This window comes from Bufo bufo, chromosome 3 (genome assembly GCF_905171765.1).
Source record: "Bufo bufo chromosome 3, aBufBuf1.1, whole genome shotgun sequence".
Taxonomy (NCBI): domain Eukaryota; kingdom Metazoa; phylum Chordata; class Amphibia; order Anura; family Bufonidae; genus Bufo; species Bufo bufo.
This window is the reverse complement of record NC_053391.1, coordinates 273,854,725-273,879,148: the sequence shown is the minus strand read 5'-3', so window position 1 is coordinate 273,879,148 and position 24,424 is coordinate 273,854,725. Positions and strand designations below refer to the sequence as shown.

The 24,424-nt window shown below is 43.2% G+C and overlaps 1 protein-coding gene across 1 annotated transcript in view; it reads right to left on the bottom strand.

The window, feature by feature from the left end:
* Window positions 1-24,424, bottom strand: part of PKP1 (plakophilin 1) — a 234,051-nt gene that overhangs the window by 14,523 nt on the left and 195,104 nt on the right. The window contains 3 exon segments of the mRNA XM_040424148.1: window positions 11,741-11,927; window positions 12,032-12,185; window positions 21,275-21,451. Coding sequence (XP_040280082.1) covers window positions 11,741-11,927; window positions 12,032-12,185; window positions 21,275-21,451 — 518 coding nt within the window.

Below are 24,424 nucleotides of genomic sequence, written 5' to 3'. Positions count from 1 at the left end.
AACACCAAGCGATCAAAAAAGGTATATGCCCCCAAAAATAGTACCAAACAGTCATCTCCTCCCGCCAAAAATCAGCCCCTACCTAAGACAATTGCTCAAAAAATTAAAAAGTACCGGTATGTCAGACTATGGAGACACTAAAACATGTTGTTTGTTTAAAAAATGCTATTATTGTGTAAAACTTAAATTAATAAGAAAAAGTATACATATTAGGTATTGTCACGTCTGTAACGTCCTGCTCTATAAAAATATCTTGTAAACTAACCCCTCAGGTGACTTCTATAAAAAAAAAATAAAAAAAAACTATGCCAAAACAAGAATTTCTTTTGGTCACCTTGCCTCATAAAGTGTTATAATGAATGATCAAAAAATCATATGTACCCAAAAATGGTACCAATAAAAACGTCAACTCTTCCTGCAAAAAATGAGCCCCTGCACAAGATTGGCAGAAAAAAAAAAAAATATGGCGTTCAGAAAATGGAGACAATTTTTTTTTTAAAAAAATGTTTTTTTTTATGTAAAACTGAAACAAAGTAGACATATTTGATATCACCGCATCAGTGACAACCTGCTCTATAAAAATAGCGCATGATCTGACCTGTCAGAGGAAAAACAGTGCCAAAACAGCCATTTTTGGGTTACCTTGCCTCACACAAAACGTAATATAGAGCGATTAAAAATCATATGTACCCCAAAATGGTACCAATAAAACTGTCACCTTATCCTCTAGTTTCCAAAATGGGGTCACTTTTGGGAGTATCTACTGTAGGAGTGCATCAGGAGGGCTTCAAATGGGACATGGTGTCTAAAAACCAGTCCAGCAAAATCTGCCTTCCAAAAACCTTGCGGCAGGCCTTTCCTTCTGCGCCCTTACATCAGTTTACGACCACATATGGGGTGTTTCTGTAAACTACAGGATCAGGGAAATAACTGTTGAGTTTTGTTTGTCTGTTAACCATCGATGTGTTAAAGAAAAAAAATGGATTAAAATGGAATATTTGCCAAAAAAGTGAAATTTAGAAATTTCATCTACATTTTCCTTTAATTCTTGTGGAACACCTAAAGGGTTAACAACATTTGTAAAATTAGTTTTAAGTAACTTGAGGGGTGTAGTTTCTACAATGGGGTCATTTATGGGGGGTTTCTATTATGTAAAGTGACTTCAGACCTGAACTGGTCCTTAAAAAGTGGGTTTTGAAAATTTTCTTAAATTTTTTTTAGAATTGTTTCTAAGGGTACTTTCACACTAGCGTTTTTCTTTTCCGGCATAGAGTTCACAGGGGCTCTATACCGGAAAAGAACTGATCAGGCATATCCCCATGCATTCTGAATGGAGAGAAATCCGTTCAGGATGCATCAGGATGTCTTCAGTTCAGTCGTTTTGACTGATCAGGCAAAAGATAAAACCGTAGCATGCTACGGTTTTATCTCCGGCGAAAAAAACTGAAGACTTGCCTGAATGCATTTTTCCCCATATGAATGTATTAGTGCCGTATCCGGCATTCAAAATACCGGAATGCCGGATCCGTCCTTCCGGCCTGCGCAGAACGGTAAAAATGTGAAAAAAGATAAAAGACGGATCCATCTGTCCGCATGACAAGCGGAGAGACGGATCCGCTCTTGCAAAGCATTTGTGAGACGGATCAGCATCCGGATCCGTCTCACAAATGCTTTCAGTCACATGCAGATCGGCGGATCCGGCGGGCGGTTCCGACGACGGAACTGCCCGCCGGATCACACTGCCGCAAGTGTGAGAGTAGCCTAAGCCTTCTAATGTCCCCAAAAAATAAAAGGACATTTACAAAATGATGCAAACATAAAGTAGACATATGGGAAATGTTAACCACTTGCCATCTGCCCCCTTCCTGACCAGGCCTAATTTTGCAAAACTGACATATCTCACTTTATGTGGTAATAACTTTGGAACGCCTTTACTTATCCAAGTCATTCAGAGATTGTTTTCTCGTGACACATTGTACTTCATGATAGTCATAAATTTGAGTCAAAATATTTCACCTTTATCTATGAAAAAATCCCAAATTTACCAAAAATTTTGAAACATTCGCAATTTTCTAAATTTCAATTTCTCTGCTCTTAAAACAGAAAGTGATACCTCATAAAATATTTATTACTTAACATTCCCCATATGTCTACTTTATGTTGGCATCATTTTGGAAATGTCATTTTATTTTTTTAGGACGTTAGAAGGCTTAGAAGTTTAGAAGCAATTCTTCCAATTTTTAAGAAAATTGCCAAAACCCACTTTTTAAGGACCAGTTCAGGTCTGAAGTCACTTTGTGGGGCCTACATAGTGGATACCCTCATAAATACACCCCTCAAGGTATTCAAAACCGATTTTACAAACTTTGTTAACCCTTTAGGCGTTCCACAAGAATTAAAGGAAAATGGAGATCAAATTTTTAAATTTCACTTTTTTGGCAGATTTTCCATTCTAATCAATTTTTTTCTTTAACACATCGATGGCTAACAGCCAAACAAAACTCAATATTTATTACCCAGATTCTGCGGTTTACAGAAACACCCCACATGTGGTCATAAACTGCTGTATGGGCACACGGCAGGGCACAGAAGAAAAGGAACTCCACATGGTTTTTAGATGCCATGTCCCATTTGAAGCCCCCTGATGCACCCTTACAGTAGAAACTCCCAAGAAGTGATCCCATTTTGGAAACTAGGGGGTAAGGTGCCAGTTTAATTGCTACTATTTTTGGGTACATATGATTTTTTGATCATTCATTATAACACTTTATGGGGCAAGGTGACCAAAAAATTGGTTGTTTTAGCACAGTTTCTATTTATTTATTTTTACAGCGTTCACCTGAGGGGTTCAGTCAAGTGACATTTTTATAGAGCAGATTGTTATGGACGTGGCGATACCTAATATGTATACTTTTTCTTATTTATTAAAGTTTTACACAATAATAGCATTTTTGAAACAAAAAAATTATGTTTTAATGTGTCCATGTTCTGAGAGCTATATTTTTTTTATTTTTTGAGATATTTTCTTATGTAGGGGCTCATTTTTTGCGGGATGAGGTGACGGTTTTATTGGTACCATTTTGTGGGACATACGCGTTTTTGATCACTTGGTGTTGCACCTTTTGTGATGTAAGGTGACAAAAATTGCTTGTTTTGACACAGTTTTTTTTTTGTTTTTTTTTACGCTGTTCACCTGAGGGGTTAGCTCATGTGATATTTTTATAGAGCTGGTTTTTACGGACGCGGCAATACCAAATATGTCTATTTTATTTTTTCTATTTTTTTCTTATTTCTTACTTGGGGAATTTTTTTTTTTTACATGTGAAACCTTTTTTCTATTTTATTTTTTAAACCCTTTATTTTTTTATTTTACACTTTTCGTCCCCCCATAAGGTCATACAAGACCTCTGGGGGACATTTACTTCACTTTTTCTTTTTTTTTTTTACTGTTGATTTCTCCTGTAACTGGGGCTGACATAGTAGCCCCAGTTACAGAAGAAATGCACCCCCCAGAGAGGCTGTACAGCATAATTCTGCGCTGTACAGCCTCAAAGCAGGGCTGATCGAGGTCTCTGAAAGACCTCACACAGCCCCTGCACTCTCCGGTCACGGCGGTCACATGACCGCCGGGCCGGAACAGGAAGCGCATAGCGCTTCCTGCTCTGCATACACAGCGCTCGGTGGTCCACTGGAGGATGTGCTTTATTAATGACCAGGCCTTCATCTCGTCAAAAATTAGGCGCATCCTGCAACAGCACAGGGGACATCAAGGCCAGCACAGAAAGTACCAGCCTTGATAAATCCCCACATGAGTCTAAGAATATGACAAAGCAAAATAGAAGTTTTTAATAAAAACTTGATTTTAGGTTGCAATAGTAGTAAATCAAACTATCTAAGTTTAGGATAATTGTAATAGTATTAACCCACAGAATAACACTATCCTATTATTTACACCAAATGGTGAATCTCATAAAAAATAAAAATAAATAACACTGACGGAATTGCTATTACCGGTATTTGGCTATCATCTCTAAAAAGAAATTAAAAAAAAAACATTTATCAAAATGTTATATGTACCCCAAAATGGCAAAAATGGGAAATACAACTTGATCCACAAAACAAGCACTTATACAGCTACATCAACAGAAAAATTAAACGTTATGGATCCTAGAATATGGCAACACAAAATATAAAAAAAGTGATTTTATGGTATAAAAGCATTGAAATTAAAATGTATTTACTGTAAATTGGGTATCACATTAATTGTATCAACCTACAGAATTAAGTTTTACATCAAGACACCGAGGCTCCTATTGCTATCTCTTCCTTTAGGCCCCTTTCACACGAGCGAGTTTTCCACGCGGATGCGTTGCGGGAGGTGAACGCACAGCATCCGCACGGAATCCTGACCCATTCATTTCTATGGGGCTGTTCACATGAGCGGTGATTTTCACGCATCACTTGTGCGTTGCGTGAAAATCGCAGCATGCTCCTCTTTGTGCGTTTTTCACGTAACGCAAGCCCTATAGAAATGAATGGGGTTGCGTGAAAATCGGAGGCATCCGCAAGCAAGTGCGGATGCGGTGCGATTTTCACGCATGGTTGCTAGGAGACGATCGGGATGGAGACCCGATCATTATTATTTTCCCTTATAACATAGTAAAACAGCGCTGGAGGGGTTAAAAAAAAAAAAAAAATAATCATTTAACTCACCTTAGTCCACTTGTTCGCGATGCCGGCATCTCCTTCTGTCCCCTTTACTGAATAGGACCTGTGGTGAGCATTAATTATAGGTCAAGGACCTTTGATGACGTCACTCCAGTCATCACATGGTACGTCACATGATCTTTTACCATGGTGAATCACCATGGTAAAAGATCATGTGACGTACCATGTGATGACCAGAATGACGTCACCACAGGTCCTCTTACTGCACAGAGATCAGATGAAGCCGGAAGGAGATGCCGGGCCGCGAACAAGTGGACTTAGGTGAGTTAAAAAAATGTATTTAATTTTTTTAACCCCTCCAGCGATGTTTTACTATGCATTCTGTATTCAGAATGCTATTATTTTCCCTTATAGCCATGTTATAAGGGAAAATAATACAATCTACAGAACACCGATCCCAAGCCCGAACTTATGTGAAGAAGTTCGGGTTTGGGTTCATCACCCGTTGAGTAAAGAGGCTCGTAATAAGCTACGTGCTGAGTGCCCGAGGCCCCTGGTCCCTAACAAGGTCTGTGACACTCCTGTGGTCGACCCCAAAATGAGCCAGTTTTTGGCAAAATCGGACTGGAACCCCCGTAAAGGGTCGGACTCCGCCTTGAGGAGCTGTCAGGACAAGCTCCTGGACGTTTTTGGGCCCCTAACTAAACTATTAAAATTGGCTGAGGCAGCCAGAGCAGATGGCTCACGGATAGACCCCGACGAGCTTCGAGGTTGGGCTCAGAGAGCGATTTGTGTTGCTGGCAACGCCAATACGTCTTTGGCTATTGAACGGCGTAAAGCCATTCTTTTTAAAATAGACCAGAAGCTGGCTAATCTTGCCCTTACCGAGGCTGGTAAGGATGCACAGAAGCTGTTGTTCGGCGACTCTTTTTAAAGATCTGAGCCGTTTTGTTGGAGCATTTACGGCCTTAGACAAGGTCCAGTCCTCCATGCATAGAGTATTTCAGGGACGGGTCTCCACCAGGGTCGGCAGTAGCAGGGGCCGCCTGTCCGGCCGATCCACCTTTCATGCCCGTGGCGTGGGCCGAGGCTCCTATCACCAGAGACCTCCTTTCCAGGATCAAAGAAACTCCTCGCCTTTCTTCCCGGCCAGAGGCGGCAATTGGCGTTCCAGGTCCTTCCGTGGGAACCCCAACTCCAGGAGACCCTTTGGTAAGTCTTCCTCCTGCGGGGGATTTTTCAGATCTTTGCATCGGGGGCAGACTCCGTCATTTTTTCCATGCCTGGTCAGACATTACTTCCGACCCGTGGGTTTTGTCCACAGTCAAGGGTTTCCAGATCTAGCTCATAGACTCCCCTTACCACCTCCCTCCTCCCCCCCCTTTTACACCGTCGAGACCCGATCGCTCTCTAGTAAACCTAGAGCTCGTGTCGCTTTCTCTCAAGCGTGCAATAGAACGGGTTCCTCCTTCTCACAGGAGGGTCCTCAGCAATATCTTTTTGGTTCGGAAGAAGGACGGTCAGATGCGCCCGGTTATAAACCTTCGGTCTCTGAATTCCATAGTGCGCTATCGCCACTTCAAGATGGAGGGGATTCACCTCCTCAGGGACTTGCTTCTGCAGGGGGATTGGATGGTGAAATTGGACCTCAAGGATGCTTACCTGACGGTGCCAATCGCTCCCCAGTCCAGGGACCTTCTCTGTTTTCTGTGGGAGGGGAGACTTGGCGGTTTACTTGTCTCCCTTTCGGCCTGTCTTCCGCTCCTTGGTGCTTCACCAAACTGATGTGTCCGGCCATGTCTTGGCTTCGCAGTCGGGGTGTTCGTCTTATTGTGTATCTGGACGACATTCTTATCATGCATTATTCCAGGTTGACCTTGCTGGAACATCTAGGCTGGACGTCGGATCTACTTACACACCTAGGTTTTCTCCTCAATTTGGAGAAATCGTGCCTGACCCCTCTACAGAGGATGGAATTTCTGGGGTTCACAGTGGATTCAGTGTCCAAATCCCTCAGCCTCCCGACGTCGAAGCTACGGTCAATTCGGAAGGAATTGCGACACGCCCTGTCTACCCCTCAGTTGACCTTGCGACATCTTGCCCGCATCATTGGCCTACTCGCCTCCTCCATCCAGGCGGTGTTTCCAGCTCCGCTGCATTATCGCGCCCTGCAACGCCTGAAGATCGCACACCTTCGCTCGGGTGCGGCGTTTGCGGATGCGGTGACTTTGGATTCGGAAGCCAGGGAAGAACTTCACTGGTGGATCGACAACTTGGAGGCGTGGAATGGCAAGGCGATTTTCGGCCTTCAACCAGAGTTTACGGTAGAATCGGATGCGAGTATACAGGGCTGGGGAGCCCACTGCAACGGTGTCTCCACGGGCGGCCGCTGGATGACGGACGAGACGCGTCTTCACATCAACGCGCTGGAACTGCTGGCCGGATCCTTTGCCATTCGGAGCTTTACCAATGGGATAGCTCATGCCTGCATCCTCCTGCGTATGGACAACGTTTCCGCTGTCCGTTACGTCAATCGTTTGGGTGGTACCCAATCGGCGACTCTGGCTCGACTTGCGATGGAGTTTTGGTCCCATTGCGTGTCCAAGGACATCGTGGTCCAGGCGGAATACCTTCCCGGCCTCCCGTTGTTTTACAGACGGCAGCGATTGGAGGCTGGCCCCGAAGATATTCTCCACGATTTCAGAGGTCTGGGGTCCCTTCTCTGTCGACCTCTTTGCTTCGCGGCTCAACGCGCAGCTTCCTCGATTTTTCAGCTGGCGCCCGGATCCGGGAGCAGAGGCGGTGGATGCATTCCTGCAGGATTGGTCGATGTCTCTTCTATATGCGTTCCCTCAGTTTGCAATGATTCCGAGGATGCTGCTTCAGGTTCGTTGCCAGAGGGCCGAATTGATGGTGGTGGTCCCTTTTTGGGGGACTCAGAGTTGGTTTCCGGCTCTGCTGGAGCTCCTTGTGGACGTACCTTTTCTTCTTCCAGACCACGTGGATCTTCTTCGCGATCCCAGGGGGTTGAGTCATCCGCTTCTGCTGGAAGGATCCCTACAGTTGCTGGCGTGCCGAGTCTCAGGATCCCTGGAGAAGTCGAGGACGTTTCGGATGCAACTAGACACCTCCTGGACAATGCATGGGCTCCCGGCACCAGAAAATCTTATCGGGCAGCTTGGGGATCTTGGTCTAGTTGGTGCTTGGAACGGGACTTGGATCCCATTTCGGCGCCTGTGAGTCATTTGTTACAATTTCTTACCTCCTTGTTTGAGGCCGGTAAAGCTTATAGAACTATCACCCTCTTTCGGTCCGCTATTTCCTCTACTCATCAGGGCTTTGAGGGTACGCCTGCGGGCCAGCACCCTTTGGTTTGCCGCTTGCTTTGTGGCTCGCGCCTTGCTCGTCCTCCACGTCCTCGATTTGCGACCACTTTGGACGTCTCTTTGGTTTTGTCGTTTTTGGTTGCTTGGCCCAGCAATCCGGATCTTTCCTTGAGACAATTATCTGCTAAGTTACTTGTACTTTTCTATCTTATTTCCTGCAAACGGGTGTCGGATGTTCGGGCTCTGGATCATGACGCCAGATCCTTCACCCCGGAGGTGTCTCCTTCAATATTTCTAGACGCACCAAGACTCAAATCAGGGAAGTTTCATATCCTAGTTTCCCGTCCTCTCCGGCTCTTTGTCCGGTGGCTTGCTTGCGGGAATACGAATCCCGGACGAGGGCTTACCGCTCTCTCTTGGTCCCACAGCTTTTCCTTTCTATTCGCCATCCTTTTGGGCCGGTCTCCAGTCCGACTTTGGCTCGTTGGATGAAGTGGGTTATGTCCCTTGCGGGGATTGATACTTCTATTTTTACGGCGCAGTCGGCGAGGGGTGCATCTGCCACCTCTTTGGCGATTTCGGGGGCGCGTATGGAGGACATCTTACGTCTAGCTGACTGGTCTAGGGTCACGACGTTCAGGGAGTATTATTTTCGTCCTCCTCCTCATTTGTTTGCTTCTGTGATTGCCCAGCTTTGAACTAGCAATAGGAGCCTCCGTGTCTTGATGTAAAACTTTTTGATTTTCCTAGTCTACAACGTAAAGTCATAGTTTTATTAAAGACACGAAGGCGAGCATTGCCCACCCTGTTTTGGCCCGCTCTTTTACTTATTAATTTATTCGGAGGAGGTTTGGTTTTGCTGATGTTTTTGTTATTTATTGACGGTTTTGCGGTTCATTGCCGTTTATTGACTGCCTGACTTGATTTTTTTCCGGCCTGGTATTTACACTTGCCATGTTCTTTATTTCTTTTCAGGTTGAAATGCCGCTGACTTCTAGGATCTACGTCCTTCTGTTTTTTCTTCAGGAGTGTTAGCCATGTTGGCTTTGGTTGTGCGGTTCGGTTGGAGCTGTGATGTTTCGCTTCCAGTTGCCGGTTCTAGTTGAAAGTTTCAGTTGGTTTCCAGTGATGGTGTCAGGTGTCCAAAGAAAGAGGAAGACCCAGAGGAGGAGCTGCCTGTTATAGGGGCTGTCTGGGGAGGGACTATGGTTTCTATGGTTACATTGTTCAGTATGTAAATTTTCTTTGCTGCTATTGGTGGACAGTAAAGGAAGAGATAGCAATACTCGCCTCAGTGTCTTTAATAAAACTATGACTTTACGTCGTAGACTAGGAAAATCAATAAGTTATTATGTTATTTACCTCCAATGGTGAACCTCATAAAAATGACAAAGAATGCTATTTTTGGGGACCTTGCCTCACAAAATATGGAATAAAAAAAAAGTGATTAAAAGCCATATCTATCTCAATATGGTGCCAGTAAAAACTACAATCTATCCTGCAAAAAAAAAATGTCTTCACACAGCTGCCTAAGTGAAAAAAATAAAAATGTTATTGGTGCTAGAATATGGCAATGAAAAGTGTTTTTATGATGAAAAGTAGTAAAACATAATAAAAATAATTTGGTAACATCATAATTGTATCAACCCATAGAATAAAATTAACATATCACTTACATAGCACAGTGAACACCATTAAAAAAATAATACTGACAGAATTGCTATTATTTTGGCAACGTTACCTCCCAAAAGACGTAATAAAGAGTGATCAAGAATACATATGTATCCCAAAATGGTACGAATAAAAACTACAGCTTATCATGCAAAAAACAAGCCCTTTCTTAGGGTACTTTCACACTTGCGTTTTCTTTTCCAGCATAGAGTTCCATCCTCGGGGCTCTATACCGGAAAAGAACTGATCAGTTTTATCCCCATGCATTCTGAATGGCGAGCAATCCGTTCAGGATGCATCAGAAGGTCTTCAGGTCAGGCTTCTTTCACACGACCGTTTTTTTTTTTCTGTTTATGGGCCGTTTTTTGCGTTCCGTATACAGAACTATTCATTTCAATGGTTCCGCCAAAAAAACGGAATGTACTCCGTATGCACTGTTTCCGTATTTCAGTTTTTCCGTTCCCTTGAAAGATTGAACATGTCCTATTATTGCCCGCAAATCACGTTCCATGGCTCCATTCAAGTCAATGGGTCCGCAAAAAAATGGAACACATACGGAAATGCATCCGTATGTCTTCCGTATACGTTCCATTTTTGCGGAACCATCTATTGAAAATGTTATGCCCAGCGCAATTTTTTCTATGTAATTACTGTATATGCCATACGGAAAAACGGAACGTAAAAACGTAACCGAAAAGGAAACACAACGGAAACAAAAAACGGAACAACGGATCCGTAAAAAACGGCCCACCAAACACTGAAAAAGCCATACGGTCGCGTGAAAGAGGCCTCAGTCTTTGGCCTCCTGCACACAACTGTATGACTTTTTCAGTGTTTTGTGGTCCGTTTTTCACGGATCCGTTGTTCCGTTTTTTGTTTCCGGTTATGTTTTTATGTTCCGCAAAAAATGGAACGGAAACGGAAGACATACGGATGCATTTCCGTATGTGTTCCGTTTTTTTGCGGACCCATTGACTTGAATGGAGCCACGGAACGTGATTTGCGGGCAATAATAGGACATGTTCTATCTTTAAACAGAACGGAAAAACGGAATGCATACGGAGTACATTCCGTTTTTTTTGCGGAACCATTAAAATGAATGGTACCGGATACGGAACGCAAAAAACGGCCAGTAAACGGGGGAAAAAACGGTCGTGTGCAGGAGGCCTTTGGGTCCATTCACACATCAGTGTGTGTTTTGCGTATCCACGGATCCGCAAAATACAGACACCGGCAATGTGCGTTCCGCATTTTGCGGACCGCACATCGCTGGCACTAATAGAATATGCCTATTCTTGTCCGCAATTGTGGACAAAAATAGGGCATGTTCTATTTCTTTCAGGAACGGAAATGCAGACCCGGAAGTGCGGGTCCGCATTTCCGGATCGGGGCCGCACATCGTGCAGCCCCATAGAAATGAATGGGTCTGCAATTCCTATTTGCGGAACGGAATTGCAGATGTGTGAATGGAGCATTTTTGACTGATCAGGCAAAAGATAAAACCACAGCATGCCTGATCAGTTGCCGTCATTAATTTATATTCACATTTATTACTGCCGGATCCGGCATTAAGAAACACCTGAATGACGGAAAACTGAAAAAAAATACAAGATGGATCCGTCTATCCACATGACAAGCGGAGAGATGTATGCATTCTTGCAATACATTTGCATCCGGATTCATCTCACAAATGCTTTCAGTTACATCCAGATCGGCAGATCCAGCAGACAGTTCCGACCTGCCGCTAGTGTGAAAGTACCCTTCGTTGAACTTCTTTCAACTTTGTTCTTAGAATATGGTGACACAAAATACAAATGATTTTTAATAGACCAGTGATTTTATAATGCAAATGTAGTAAAACAAAAAAAAAAAACACATTTTATATTAAAATAACCATATCAACCCACAGAAAAACATGTGAGTTTATACCACAGACTGAACCCCATAAAGAAAAAACACTTGTCTGAACATACATTGCAGTGCTGTCAACTGTATATCAAAGACAGTATTAACTATTTAATGAAAAAATACATGGAAACCTTCCATAAAACCTAAGGTATAAAAAGAACATTTACCCATTTTTGCACATGTTCACCAAATTTCCTAGCAAGTTGCCAGAAAGGCTTTGCTTTGCCAGTTGTGGCTGGGCCATTATAAGATTTCGCATTGTATAACATGCAGAAGAGAGAATATCTTCTGAGTTTGTTGTATTTCCTGAACTTTGTGACAAAAGTCGAGAAATGTCCGGAAGCACCTGCGTACCTGCAATTAACCAAAAAATAAATAAAAAGAATAAAAGTTTAATAAATAAATTGTAAATTATAAAGTTAATAAAATCAAAGAAAAAAAAGAACATTAAATCCTACCCATGCTCTTGTGAAGAGATGGGTGACGAGACATATTGCTAAGAAGTGAAGTTCCTGTTTTTACCACATCAGAATTTCCAGATTGAAGCAAACGTGAAATTTGGGGAAGTCCATTCTCTTTCAAACCAATGATTTGACTCATTCCACTAGACATCTAAAAAGGAAACACATATTACTACTATAATCCTCTAGATGCTGAAAAGTTTCAAAAATTCCTTTCAAAATGTGCCAAGGAGGTTGTCCCACCACAGGAACTTAGAGGGCATGTGGACATTATAGAGGTAGGTTTCCTCCATGACTTCTTGCTTTATGAGCCACAACCTACTCTGGCGTCAGGGTCAGGTGTCACACTGGCATTATTCTGATACTTAACTATGATATCTGACCATGTCCTAAAATGAACACTGTACAGGCGAACTTGAGGCAACCATTCCGTAAATGGTCACAAATTCACGTGACTAGGTTCTGTATAATATTAGTTTCCCCTGCAGTGGTGAAAATTAGAGATGAGCGAATTTCAGGTAATGAAATTCGCTCACGCTTCGTTTACTGGTAAAAGGTGAATTGCGTTATGGATTCAGTTACCACGGACCATAACGCAATTCTGTGACGGAATGCATTCCGTTATTTATTCTGTCATAATAAAAGTCTATGGGCTGCAAAACAGATCCGTCCCGTTTGCGTTATGCAGGAGAGGACACCCCTCTAAAGGTATTCCGTTATACATTCCGTCATAGAATTGCGTTATGATCTGTGGTAACGGAATCCATAACGCAATTCACCTTTTACCAGTAAATGAAGCGTAAACGAATTTCAAAACATGAAATTTGCTCATCTCTAGTGAAAATAGTCAAATGAATGCTTTTTATTTTACTATTAAGATTATTTATTATGTGATGTCCCTTGTATAACAAACACCAATATAATTTAAAGCGCAGTATAAAGATTGCCATCACTGACAATAATCCCTGCCCACAGTGCAATTAACAATATAATATCCCTGTGTAAGGCTATTTTCACATTAGCGTTTTTTTGTGGATCCGTCATGGATTTGCAAAAACGCTTCCGTTACAATAATACAACCGCATGCATCTGTCATGAACGGATCCGGTTGTATTATGTCTTCTATAGCAGACATAATCCGTCATGAACACCATTGAAAGTCAATGGGAGACAGATCCGTTTTCTATTGTGTCAGAGAAAGTGGATCTATCCCCATTGACTTACATTGTGTGCCAGGACGGATCCGTCTTGCTCCGCACCACATCGCGGACAGAAAAATGCTACAGGCAGCGTTTGGTGTCCGCACCCAGAGCAGAATGGTGACTGAATGGAGGCAAACTGATGCATTCTGAGCAGATCCTTTTTCATTCAGAATGTATTAGGGCAAAACTGATCCGTTTTGGACCGCTTCTGAGAGCCCATGACGGATCTCACAAACGGAAAGCCAAAACGCTACTGTGAAAGTAGCCTAAGATATAAACAAACTATAGCCACTTGTATATAAGCCAATCAATCAGTATATTTTTGGAGTGTGGCAGGAAACCCATTTAAAAAGAAAAGACAATACAAACTCTAAGGCTGGTTTCACATGGGCATTGCGGAAAAAGATGCGGGTGCATTGCAGGAACATGCACGATTTTTCCGTGCGAGTGCAAAACATTGTAATGCGTTTTGCACACGCGTGAGAAAAATCTGCATGTTTGTAGATTGCAATTATTTTCCCTTATAACCATGTTATAAGGGGAAATAATACATTCTGAATACAGAATGCATAGTACAATAGGGCTGGAGGGGTTAAAAAAAAAAATCATGTTATAAGGGAAAATAATAAAGATCGGGTCCCTATCCCGATAGTCTCCTAGCAACAGTGCGTGAAAATCGCACCGCATTCGCACATGTTTGCGATTTTCACGCAGCCCCATTCACTTCTACGGGGCCTGCGTTACGTGAAAAACGCACAATATAGAGCATGCTGCGATTTTCACACAACGCACAAGTGATGTGTGAAAATCACTGCTCATGTGCACAGCCCCATAGAAATGAATGGGTCAGGATTCAGTGCGGGTGCAATGCGTTCAACTCACACATTGCACCCGCGCGGAAAACTCGCCCATGTGAAAGGGGCCTAAGATGGAAAAAGAACAGCCAAACCCACATTGATTAGCTGATAGAGATGAACGAATTGATTGATATGAATGGATTCGATTCATCAAGCAGAACTCTGCACTTGCTACGGGGTGTCCCTATAGCAAAAGAATCTCCCCCCTGCCACTTGATTGACAGGGCTGGACATCTTGGCTATGCTATGCCAGGCTTAAGCAGAGCTTACACAGGCAGTAGCATTGATGTGTACCCCTGCCAGTACAGTGCTCCCCCCATGCCTGCTGCACGTGGAATCCATACATCATGTCAGCGGTGTAAGGCCTCTTTCAGACTACCGTATTTCTTTTCCGTTTTGTGGGCCATTTTTTTGCGTTCCGTATACGGAAGCATTCATTTCGATGGTTCCGCAAAAAAACGGAATGTGTTCCGTATGCATTCCATTTCCGTATTTCCGTTCAAAGATAGAACATGTCCTATATTTGGCCGCAAATCACGTTCCGTGGCTCCATTCAAGTCAATGGGTCCGCAAAAAAAACGGAACACATACGGAAATGCATCCGTTTTTTCTGAACCATCTATTGAAAAGGTTATGCCCAGCCCAATTCTTTCGATGTAATTACTGTATACTGTATATGCCATACGGAAAAACGGAACAGAAACACAACGGAAACAAAAAAAATGGAACAACGGATCCGTGAAAAACGGACCGCAAAACACTGAAATAGCCATACGGTAGTGTGAAAGAGGTTTAAGGGTGTACAGTTTCCAAACCTGCACATACTACCACATATAGTATCCAAGATAAGATAAATACTTTTACAGGACAATGCACCACAAACATCAGGCTGTATAACTGCCTAATAACATTTGCCTCATGATGCAGTCATATCATGTTACCCTGTAAGAGGGGCACAGCAGCACTATTGGACAGTTTATACATTCAGTAAAATAAAAGTTGTGAAACACTGGAACATAGTTTAAGGGGGTTGTGCAGTCATATACATTTAGGCTACTTTCACACTTGCGTTCGGGGTTCCATTTGAAGGCTCTCACGGATCCGTACAGCCCCAATGCATTCTGAGTGGATGCGGATCCGCTCAGAATGCATCAGTTTGGCACCGTTTGGCCTCCGTTCCGCTCAGCAGGCAGACACCCGAACGCAGCTTGCAGCGTTTTCGTGTCCGCCTGGCGTGTGCGGAGCCAAACGGATCCGTCCAGACTCACAATGCAAGTCAATGGGGATGGATCAGTTTGACGGTGATACAATATGGTGCAATTGCCAACGGATCCGTCCCCCACTGACTTTCAATGTAAAGTCAGGAGTCCCTATTAATATACCATCAGATCGGAGTTTTCTCCAATCCGATGGTATATTTTAACTTGAAGCGTCCCCATCACCATGGGAACGCCTCTATGCTAGAATATACCATTGGATTTGAGTTAGATCGTGAAACTCCGATCCGACAGTATATTCTAACACAGAGGCGTTCCCATGGCGATGGGGACGCTTCAAGTTAGAATATACTAAAAGAACGGTGTAATAACTGCCCCTTGCTGCCTGGCAGGTGCTGCCAGGCAGCGGGGGGCAGACCCCCCCTCTCCTGTATTTGAATCATTGTGAAAGGGGCCTATACTAGGAAAGGGGCCTATACTCATTGTGTATTTAACCCATGTGAAAGGGGCCTAAGAAGGAAAAAGAACTGCCAAATCCACATTGATTAGCTGATAGAGATGAACGAATTGATTGATATGAATGGATTTGATTTATCAAGCAGAACTCTGCACTTGCGACTGGGTGTCCCTATAGCAAAGGAATCTCCCCCTGCCACTTGATTGACAGGGCTGGACATCTTGGCTATGCTATGCCAGGCTTAAGCAGTTTCACAATGAGTTCAAGTTAGAATATACAAAAAAAAAAACTGTACATGACTGCCCCCTGCTGCCTGGCAGGTGCTGCCAGGCAGCAGGGGGCAGACCCCCTCCCTCCCCTGTATTTAACTCATTGGTGGCCAGTGCGGCCCCCCCTCCCTCCCCTGTATTTAACTCCTTGGTGGCCAGTGTGGCCGACCCCCCCCCCCCTAATTAAAATGACCGACCCCCCATCATTGGTGGCAGCTGAGAGTTCCGATCGGAGTCCTAGTTTAATCGCTGGGACTCCGATCGGTAACCATGGCAACCAGGACGCTACTGCATTCCTGGCTGCCATGGTTACTTAGCAATTTTAGAAGCATTATACTTACCTGCGATGTCTGTGACCGGCCTGGTGCTTCTCATACTGGTAAGTGAAAGGTCTGTGCGGCGCATTGCTTATAGCACAGACCTGTCACTTACCAGTAGGAGGAGCGCCCGGCCAGTCACAGACATCGCAGGTAAGTATAATGCTTCTAAAATTGCTAAGTAACCATGGCAGCCAGGAATGCAGTAGCGTCCTGGTTGCCATGGTTACCGATCGGAGTCCCAGCGATTAAACTGGGACTCCGATCGGAACTCTCCGCTGCCACCAATGATGGGGGGGGGGGGGGTCGGTCATTTTAATTAAGGGGGGGGGGAGGGGGGGCCGGCCACACTGGCCACCAATGAGTTAAATATAGGGGAGGGAGGGGGGCCGGCGGCACTGGCCACCAATAAGTTAAATACAGGGGAGGGAGGGGGGCCGCACTGGCCACCAATGAGTTAAATACGGGGGGGGGGGAGGTCTGCCCCCTACTGCCTGGCAGCACCTGCCAGGCAGCAGGGGGCAGTCATGTACACAGTTATTTTAGTATATTCTAACTTGAAGCGTCCCCATCACCATGGGAACGCCTCTGTGTTAGAATATACTGTCGGATCTGTGTTTTCACGAAGTGAAAAATCAGATCTGAAAAAAACTGTTATGCAGATGGATCCGTTCTGAACGGATGCAAGCGTTTGCATTATAGGAGCGGATCCGTCTGTACAGAAACCAGACGGATCCGCTCCGAACGCAAGTGTGAAAGTAGCCTAATAGACATAATTACTTTAACACACTACGATTTACTTACAGATGCCCCTTCCCTTAACCCTTTCAGTACTGAGCCACTGTTCTCCTTAAATCCCAGGCCGATTTTTGCAAATCTGACATGTGTCACTTTATGTAGTAATAACTTTGGAATGCTTTTACTTATCCAAGACATTCTGAGACTGTTTTCTTGTGACACATTGTACTTCATGACAGTGGTCAATTTTAGTTGAGTTGATATATTTCCCCTTTATTTATAAAATAATCCAAAATTTACCAAAAACTTTTAAAATTTTCTAAATTTGAATTTCTCTAATTTTAAGACAGATAGTAATACCTCATAAAATAGTTATCAATAAACATTTCCAATATGTCTGCTTTATGTTTGCATCATTTTGTAAATGTCATTTTATTTTTTTAGGACATTAAAAGGCTTAGAAGTTTAGAAGCTATTTTTCAAATTTTCAACATCATTTCCAAAACCATTTTTCCAAGCACCAATTCAGTTATAAAGTGATTTTGAGGGGCTTACATAATGGAAACCACCCATAAATGAGCCCATTTTAGAAACTACACCCCTCAAATTATTCAAAACTGATGTTACAAACTTTGTTAACCCTTGAGGTGTTCCACAAGAATTAAAGGGAAATGGAGGTGAAATGTAAAAATTTTATTTTTTGGTAGATTTGTTAATGTTAATCAATTACTTCTTTCAACACAGCAAGGGTTAACAGCAAAATAAACCTCAATATACATTACTCGGAATCTGCAGTTTACAGAAATACATATGTGGTGGTAAAGTGCTCTATGGGCACATGGCAGTGGTCAGAAGGAAATGAGATTTTGCTAAAATGTTTTTTAGGCACCATTCTGTATTTGAAGAGACCCTGACGTACGCCTACAGTGGAAACCCTCAAAAAGTGACCCCATTTTGGAAACTACACCCTTGAAAGAATAGATGAAAGGGGGGGTAGTGAACACTTTGACTCCCTAAGCGTTTTACGGAAGTTGGAAACACTTGGCTGTGAAAATGAAAAGCTTTGTTTCTTCCAATAAAGTGTTGCTTTAGCCCCAAATTTTTCATTTTCACAAGGGGCAACAGGAGAAAAAGCACCCCATAATTTGTTACCAATTTTCTCCTGAATACAGCAACACCCCATATGTGGTGGTAAACTGCTGTGGGGGCACATGGCAGGATTTAGAATGGAAGGAGTGAAAATATGGCTTTTGCAGTGCAGATTTTGAAGGATTGGTTTACGGATGCCATTGCTTATTATTTTTAAATGATTGTCTTATGTGGCAACTCATTTTTTGCAGGATGAGGTGATGGTTTGATTTGTACCATTTTGGGGTACATAAGACTTTTTGATCGCTTGGTATTAAACTTTTTGTCAGGTAAGGTGAAAAAAATGGATGTTTTGGCATCTTATTTTTTTACAGCATTCACCTAAGGGGGCATATAATGTGATATTTTTATAGAGCAGGTTGTCACGGACACGGTGATACCTAATATGTCTATCATTTTAATTTTTGTTAAGTTTTACACAGTGAAAGTATTGTTTAACAGAATAAAATCTTGTTTTTGTGTTGTCATTTTCTGAGAGCCCTATTTTTTTTTCATTTTTTGGATGATTGTCTTAGATAGGGGCTCATTTTTTGCGGAATGAGATGACGGTTTAATTGGTACCATTGGGCTAAATACGCCTTTTTGATTGCTTGATATTACACTTTTTGTGAGGCAAGGTGACCAGAAAATGGCTTTTTTGACACGGTTTTTATTTTTACGGCGTTCACCTGACGGGGTGGTTCATGTGATCTTTTTATAGAGCCGGCCGATATGGACGCGGCAATACCCAATATGTCTACTTTTCTTTTTTTCCCTATTGTTTGAAAAAAATTGACTTTATTTTGGGAAAAGGATGCTTTTTTTTTTACTTCAAACTTTATTTTTTTTGGAAAACTATTTTTTTAACTTCTTTTTTAACATTTTTTTGTCCCACTCTGGGACTTTAACTTTTGGGGGTCTGATCCCCTTTACAATGCATTATAATATTTCTGTATTGTAATGCATTGGTTGTGCAATACACCTACAGCTTCCTGGCTGTGAGATCCAAGGGGCTGGATCTCACAGGCTCACACGGAAGGCAGCCACGATGTCTAAGGAAGTCACAGCAGCCCGGGGACCCGATGGCCACCACGCAACCGGCAGGATACCGCACGTGCCGCAGTCAGCGCTGATCGGGCAGGCGCAGCTGATCGGGCAGGCGCAGCTCCGCTGCATCAAAGTGCCGTAGCTGTACGGCGCTGGTATTTCTGTCCCAGTTTCCTAAGGGTTAAACAAAGCTTGGGGACCATGTGAAGGGGTCTGTCAGTGTAGGAACCATGGAGAGCAGTTTGTGAGAGAAGAGGAGATGTCTATTCTGGTCTCAGCATTACTGCTACAGAGACATCTCTGAAGTTTGCGGTCTAGCCCAGGGATACTGACCCCATCACTGTTCTAGATCACCAGGAATACAGACATTAATTCCTTCTCTGCCCTACATCCCTGGGATGTTACCATAAATCTATTGACTATACTAGCTAATAGAGATGAGTTAACCGATTCTAAACAAAATCAAATGTGTTATGAATTTCCCTAAAAATTCAAATTCTAGTGACATTTCCAATTAGTTTCAGACAAATCTCTCAAAATGGAAGCCACCATTTTAACGGTCAGATGGCAGAGAAGATGGCATCTACCATGAAAAAAAAGATGCTTTATAGACTTACATTTTTTTTTTTTAAATCCATCAGTGCAGTATATTTTTAAACACACTGTTTGTTACCACTCACTACTATCTGTTTGCCCATAGGGATATATGTTGCTGTCACTCTGTCATTACTAATGCTGACTTGGCATGAAAATACATTTGAAAAGCATTGGATACTGTCCTAGGAGACCACAGATTGTCCTACATGAATTTATTCTGGCCTGGATCTAATTTGTGCGAATTGGACCCAAAACAAAATCTAAGAAATTGACTAAACTCATTCTAAATAATTATTTGGTACTATGTAACAACATTTGGATTGCCTAATATAAAAGAAACCACAGTCAGGTCCCAAACTTCCCCAATGCACTAGCTACTGGAGGGAACACTAAGGCCCCTTTCACACAAGCAAGTTTTCCGCGCAGGTGCAATGCATGACTTGAACGCATAGCACCCGCACTGAATCCTGCCCCATTAATTTCAATGCGTCTGTGTACATGAGCAGTTTTTTCATGCATCAGTTCTGCGTTGCGTGAAAAACGCAGCATGTTCTATATTCCGTGTTTTTCATGCAGCCCTGGCCCCATAGAAGTGAATCGGGCTCCAGTGAAAAACGCATTGCATCCGGAAGCAATGCGTTTTTCACTGAAGGTTGCTAGGAGATGTTGTTTGTAAACCTTCAGTTTTTTTATCACGTGTGTGAAAAACGCATCAAAACGCATTGCACCTGCCCGGAAAAAACTGAACAACTGAACGCAATTGCAGACAAAACTGACTGAACTTTCTTGCAAAATGGTGCGAGTTTCACTGAACACATCCGGACCTAATCAGTCATGCTCGTGTGAAAGAGGCCTTAGGCTGGGTTCACACTTGAGCGTTTTACAGCGCGTTCAAACGCGCTGTAAAACGCTCAACACATGAAAACCAATGCTTCCCTATGGCCCTGGTTCTCACTTGAGCGTTTTACAGCGCGTTTGAACGCGCTGAAAAACGCCCTACGCTCAAACAAGTTCTTGAGCTTCTTTGGGGAGTTTTGACGCGCGTTTGTGGCTATAGGACACTGCAGTCAATCACACAAACGCGCGTCAAACGCGCGTTTACTATTGCAAAAAACGTGCATAAAAACGCGCGACAAAAACGCGCGTTAAACGCGCATATCAAATACGCTCAGGTCTGAACCCAGCCTAAGTGGAAGCAAAAGTTGTCCAACTAGATGTGAGTTTCTAATATGCTAACAAAGTATACTGCAACAAAAGAAACACATAAAATGTTAGAGTGAAGCATCTATTCTGTCATTCTAGAGGTTATGAAAAGTATTTCTGAGGCAACAAAAAAAGTTACCAATTTATATATATTTTTAAACAGTTATGAAAAAAATGTTTATATTCTTTCAAGGTTTTGGATACTCACCGGTCCTTTGCTAGCAGTAAGATTCTGTAGTGCTCCAGCACAAGCTTCCAATGTGGAGTCTTTCCGGCTCTGTGATAGCAAAGACAGGTATGTCCTAATGGCATTAGAGTGAGACAGCAGTGCAGATCCTTTTGGGTTTGCATCCTCTTCTGGAAGTGGCAACTCAAAATTATTATTCTATAAGAAAAGAATAAAAAACTGAAAATATTTGACGTATTAAATTTAATCTCCACTACAGTGCATTGAAAAAGTTGCAAAACTGTGACATTACAATAAAATTTAATCTTCCAGAAAGCCCTGAGAGCCTGCCACTGAGAAACCATGCTGGGAGTTGCAGATTTTGCCTCAGCTGATAAACTTACAGGCCAAACATAAAACAAGTGTCCCCCCTCCCAAGGTAAGACTGTATTTACACATGCTGTTTATGTTGCTTTTACAGTTTATACTTCCCCAGCTAAAAAGTTAAATAGGATGGGTTACCAGCAGCTACCACCTTGCACCGCCAGAACCCCACTCACTGCAATTGGATCTGGCCGCTTTCCGGCATATACAGTATGCCGACTTTCAGTCAGACAAAAAAAAGTTGCATAAAGCGTTTTTTGTGTGGCTGAAAGTCTGCATGTACACTGGATACAGTGACTCCGATCACAACGCAGATGTGCACCAGGCCATAAGGCGCCATTAAAAGCCAGTTATCATGATTTCCTAATTTCTGAGCAATCATACTGATAAATGGCTAATATTAATGGAAGAGATTATCAAAAATAAAATTATCACGTCTCATTAATTCTCAAAATTAACACCATAAAAATAATCATTATCTGTGCATAAATGATAATTGTAAATCCCATTTAGCTATGTCCTAGTGTTCAGTAGTGCACCCTATGCCATACTAGATTCTGAAATCTGTATACACAGATTAGCCTTACCCCCAATAATAATAAATGCAATAGCTAAGTATTATCACCATACAGTGTATTGATAACACCACCGTAACTAAAAACCACCATACAATCATTGAATAAAACCATCAAAATAAGGTCTCCTGCACACGACCGTTTTTTCCCCCCGTTTACTGGCCATTTTTTGTGTTCCGTATATGGTACCATTCATTTCAATGGTTCCGCAAAAAAAAACGGAATGTACTCCGTATGCATTCCGTTTCCGTATTTCCGTTACGCTTAAAAATAGAACATGTCCTATTATTGGCCGCAAATCATGTTCCGTGGCTCTATTCAAGTCAATGGGTCCGCAAAAAAACGGAACACATACGGAAATGCATCTGTATGTCTTCCGTTTCCGTTCCATTTTTTTGGCGGAACCATCTATTGAAAATGTTATGCCCAGCCCAATTTTATCTATGTAATTACTGTATATGCCATACGGAAAAACGGAACGGAAAAACGGAACAGAAACACAACGGAAACAAAAAACAGAACAACGGATCCGTGAAAAACGCACCGCAAAACACTGAAAAAGCCATACGGTTGTGTGCAGGAGGCCTAACGCCACTATACCGCACCTCCACTGGAGAATACCATAATACTGTGACTTAATAATTTCACCTTACAATTACTGACTGTAAGGCCTCATGCACACGACCGTATTTTTTTGCGGTCCGCAAAACGGGGTTCCGTTTTCCCGTGATCCGTGACCGTTTTTTCGTCCGTGGGTCTTCCTTGATTTTTGGAGGATCCACGGACATGAAAAAAAAAGTCGTTTTGGTGTCCGCCTGGCCGTGCGGAGCCAAACGGATCCGTCCTGAATTACAATGCAAGTCAATGGGGACGGATCCGTTTGACGTTGACACAATATGGTGCCATTTCAAACGGATCCGTCCCCATTGACTTTCAATGTAAAGTCTGGAGTCCCTTTTATACCATCGGATCAGAGTTTTCTCCAATCCGATGGTATATTTTAACTTGAAGCGTCCCCATCACCATGGGAACGCCTCTATGTTAGAATATACCATCGGATTTGAGTTAGATCGTGAAAACTCATATCCGACAGTATATTCTAACACAGAGGTGTTCCCATAGTGATGGGGACGCTTCAAGTTAGAATATACTACGAACTGTGTACATGACTGCCCCCTGCTGCCTGGCAGCACCCGATCTGCCTGGGGGCTGTGATCTGCACAATTAACCCCTCAGGTGCCGCACAAAGTGAAAACTCAGCTCTGAAAAAGCTTTTATGCAGACGGATCTGCGATCCATCTGTGTGAAAGTAGCCATTGACTTGAATGGGTCCGTGAACCGTTGTCCGTCAAAAAAATAGGACAGGAAACACTGATCATGGCCGTGGATGAACAACGGTGCATTTTCTGAGTTGGGTCCGTGAAAAAACACGGATGCACACAAGATTGGCATCCGCGTCCGTGATCCGTGGTCGTAGGCTACTTTCACACAGACGGATCGCAGATCCGTCTGCATAAAAGCTTTTTCAGGGCTGAGTTTTCACTTCGTGAAAACTCGATCCGACAGTATATTCTAACACAGAGGCGTTCCCATAGTGATGGGGACGCTTCAAGTTAGAATATACTACGAACTGTGCCACACCTGAGGGGTTAATTGTGCGTATCATAGCCCCCTCAAAGAGATCAGGTGCTGCCAGGCAGGAGGGGGCACACCCCCCTCCCTCCCCAGTTTTAAATTCATTGGTGGCCAGTGGGCCCCCCTCCCTCCCCTGTATTACTGTACATTCATTGGTGGCCAGTGGGCCCCCCCTTCCTTCCCCTGTATTACTGTACATTCATTGGTGGCCAGTGGGCCCCCCCTCCCTCCCCTGTATTACTGTACATTCATTGGTGGCCAGTGGGCCCCCCCTCCCTCCCCTGTATTACTGTACATTCATTGGTGGCCAGTGCGGCCCCCCTCCCCCCCTCCTAATTAAATCCCCCCCCATCATTGGTGGCAGCGGAGAGTTCCGATCGGAGTCCCAGTTTAATCGCTGCAGTCCTGGTTGCCATGGTCACTTAGTCCTGGTAAGTGACAGGTCTGTGCTATAAGCAATGCGCCGCACAGACCTATCACTTACCAGTAGGAGGAGTGCCCGGCCGGTCACAGACAGCGAAGGTAAGTATAATGCTTCTAAAATTGCTAAGTAGCGTCCTGGTTGCCATGGTTACCGATAGAGTCCCAGCGATTAAAC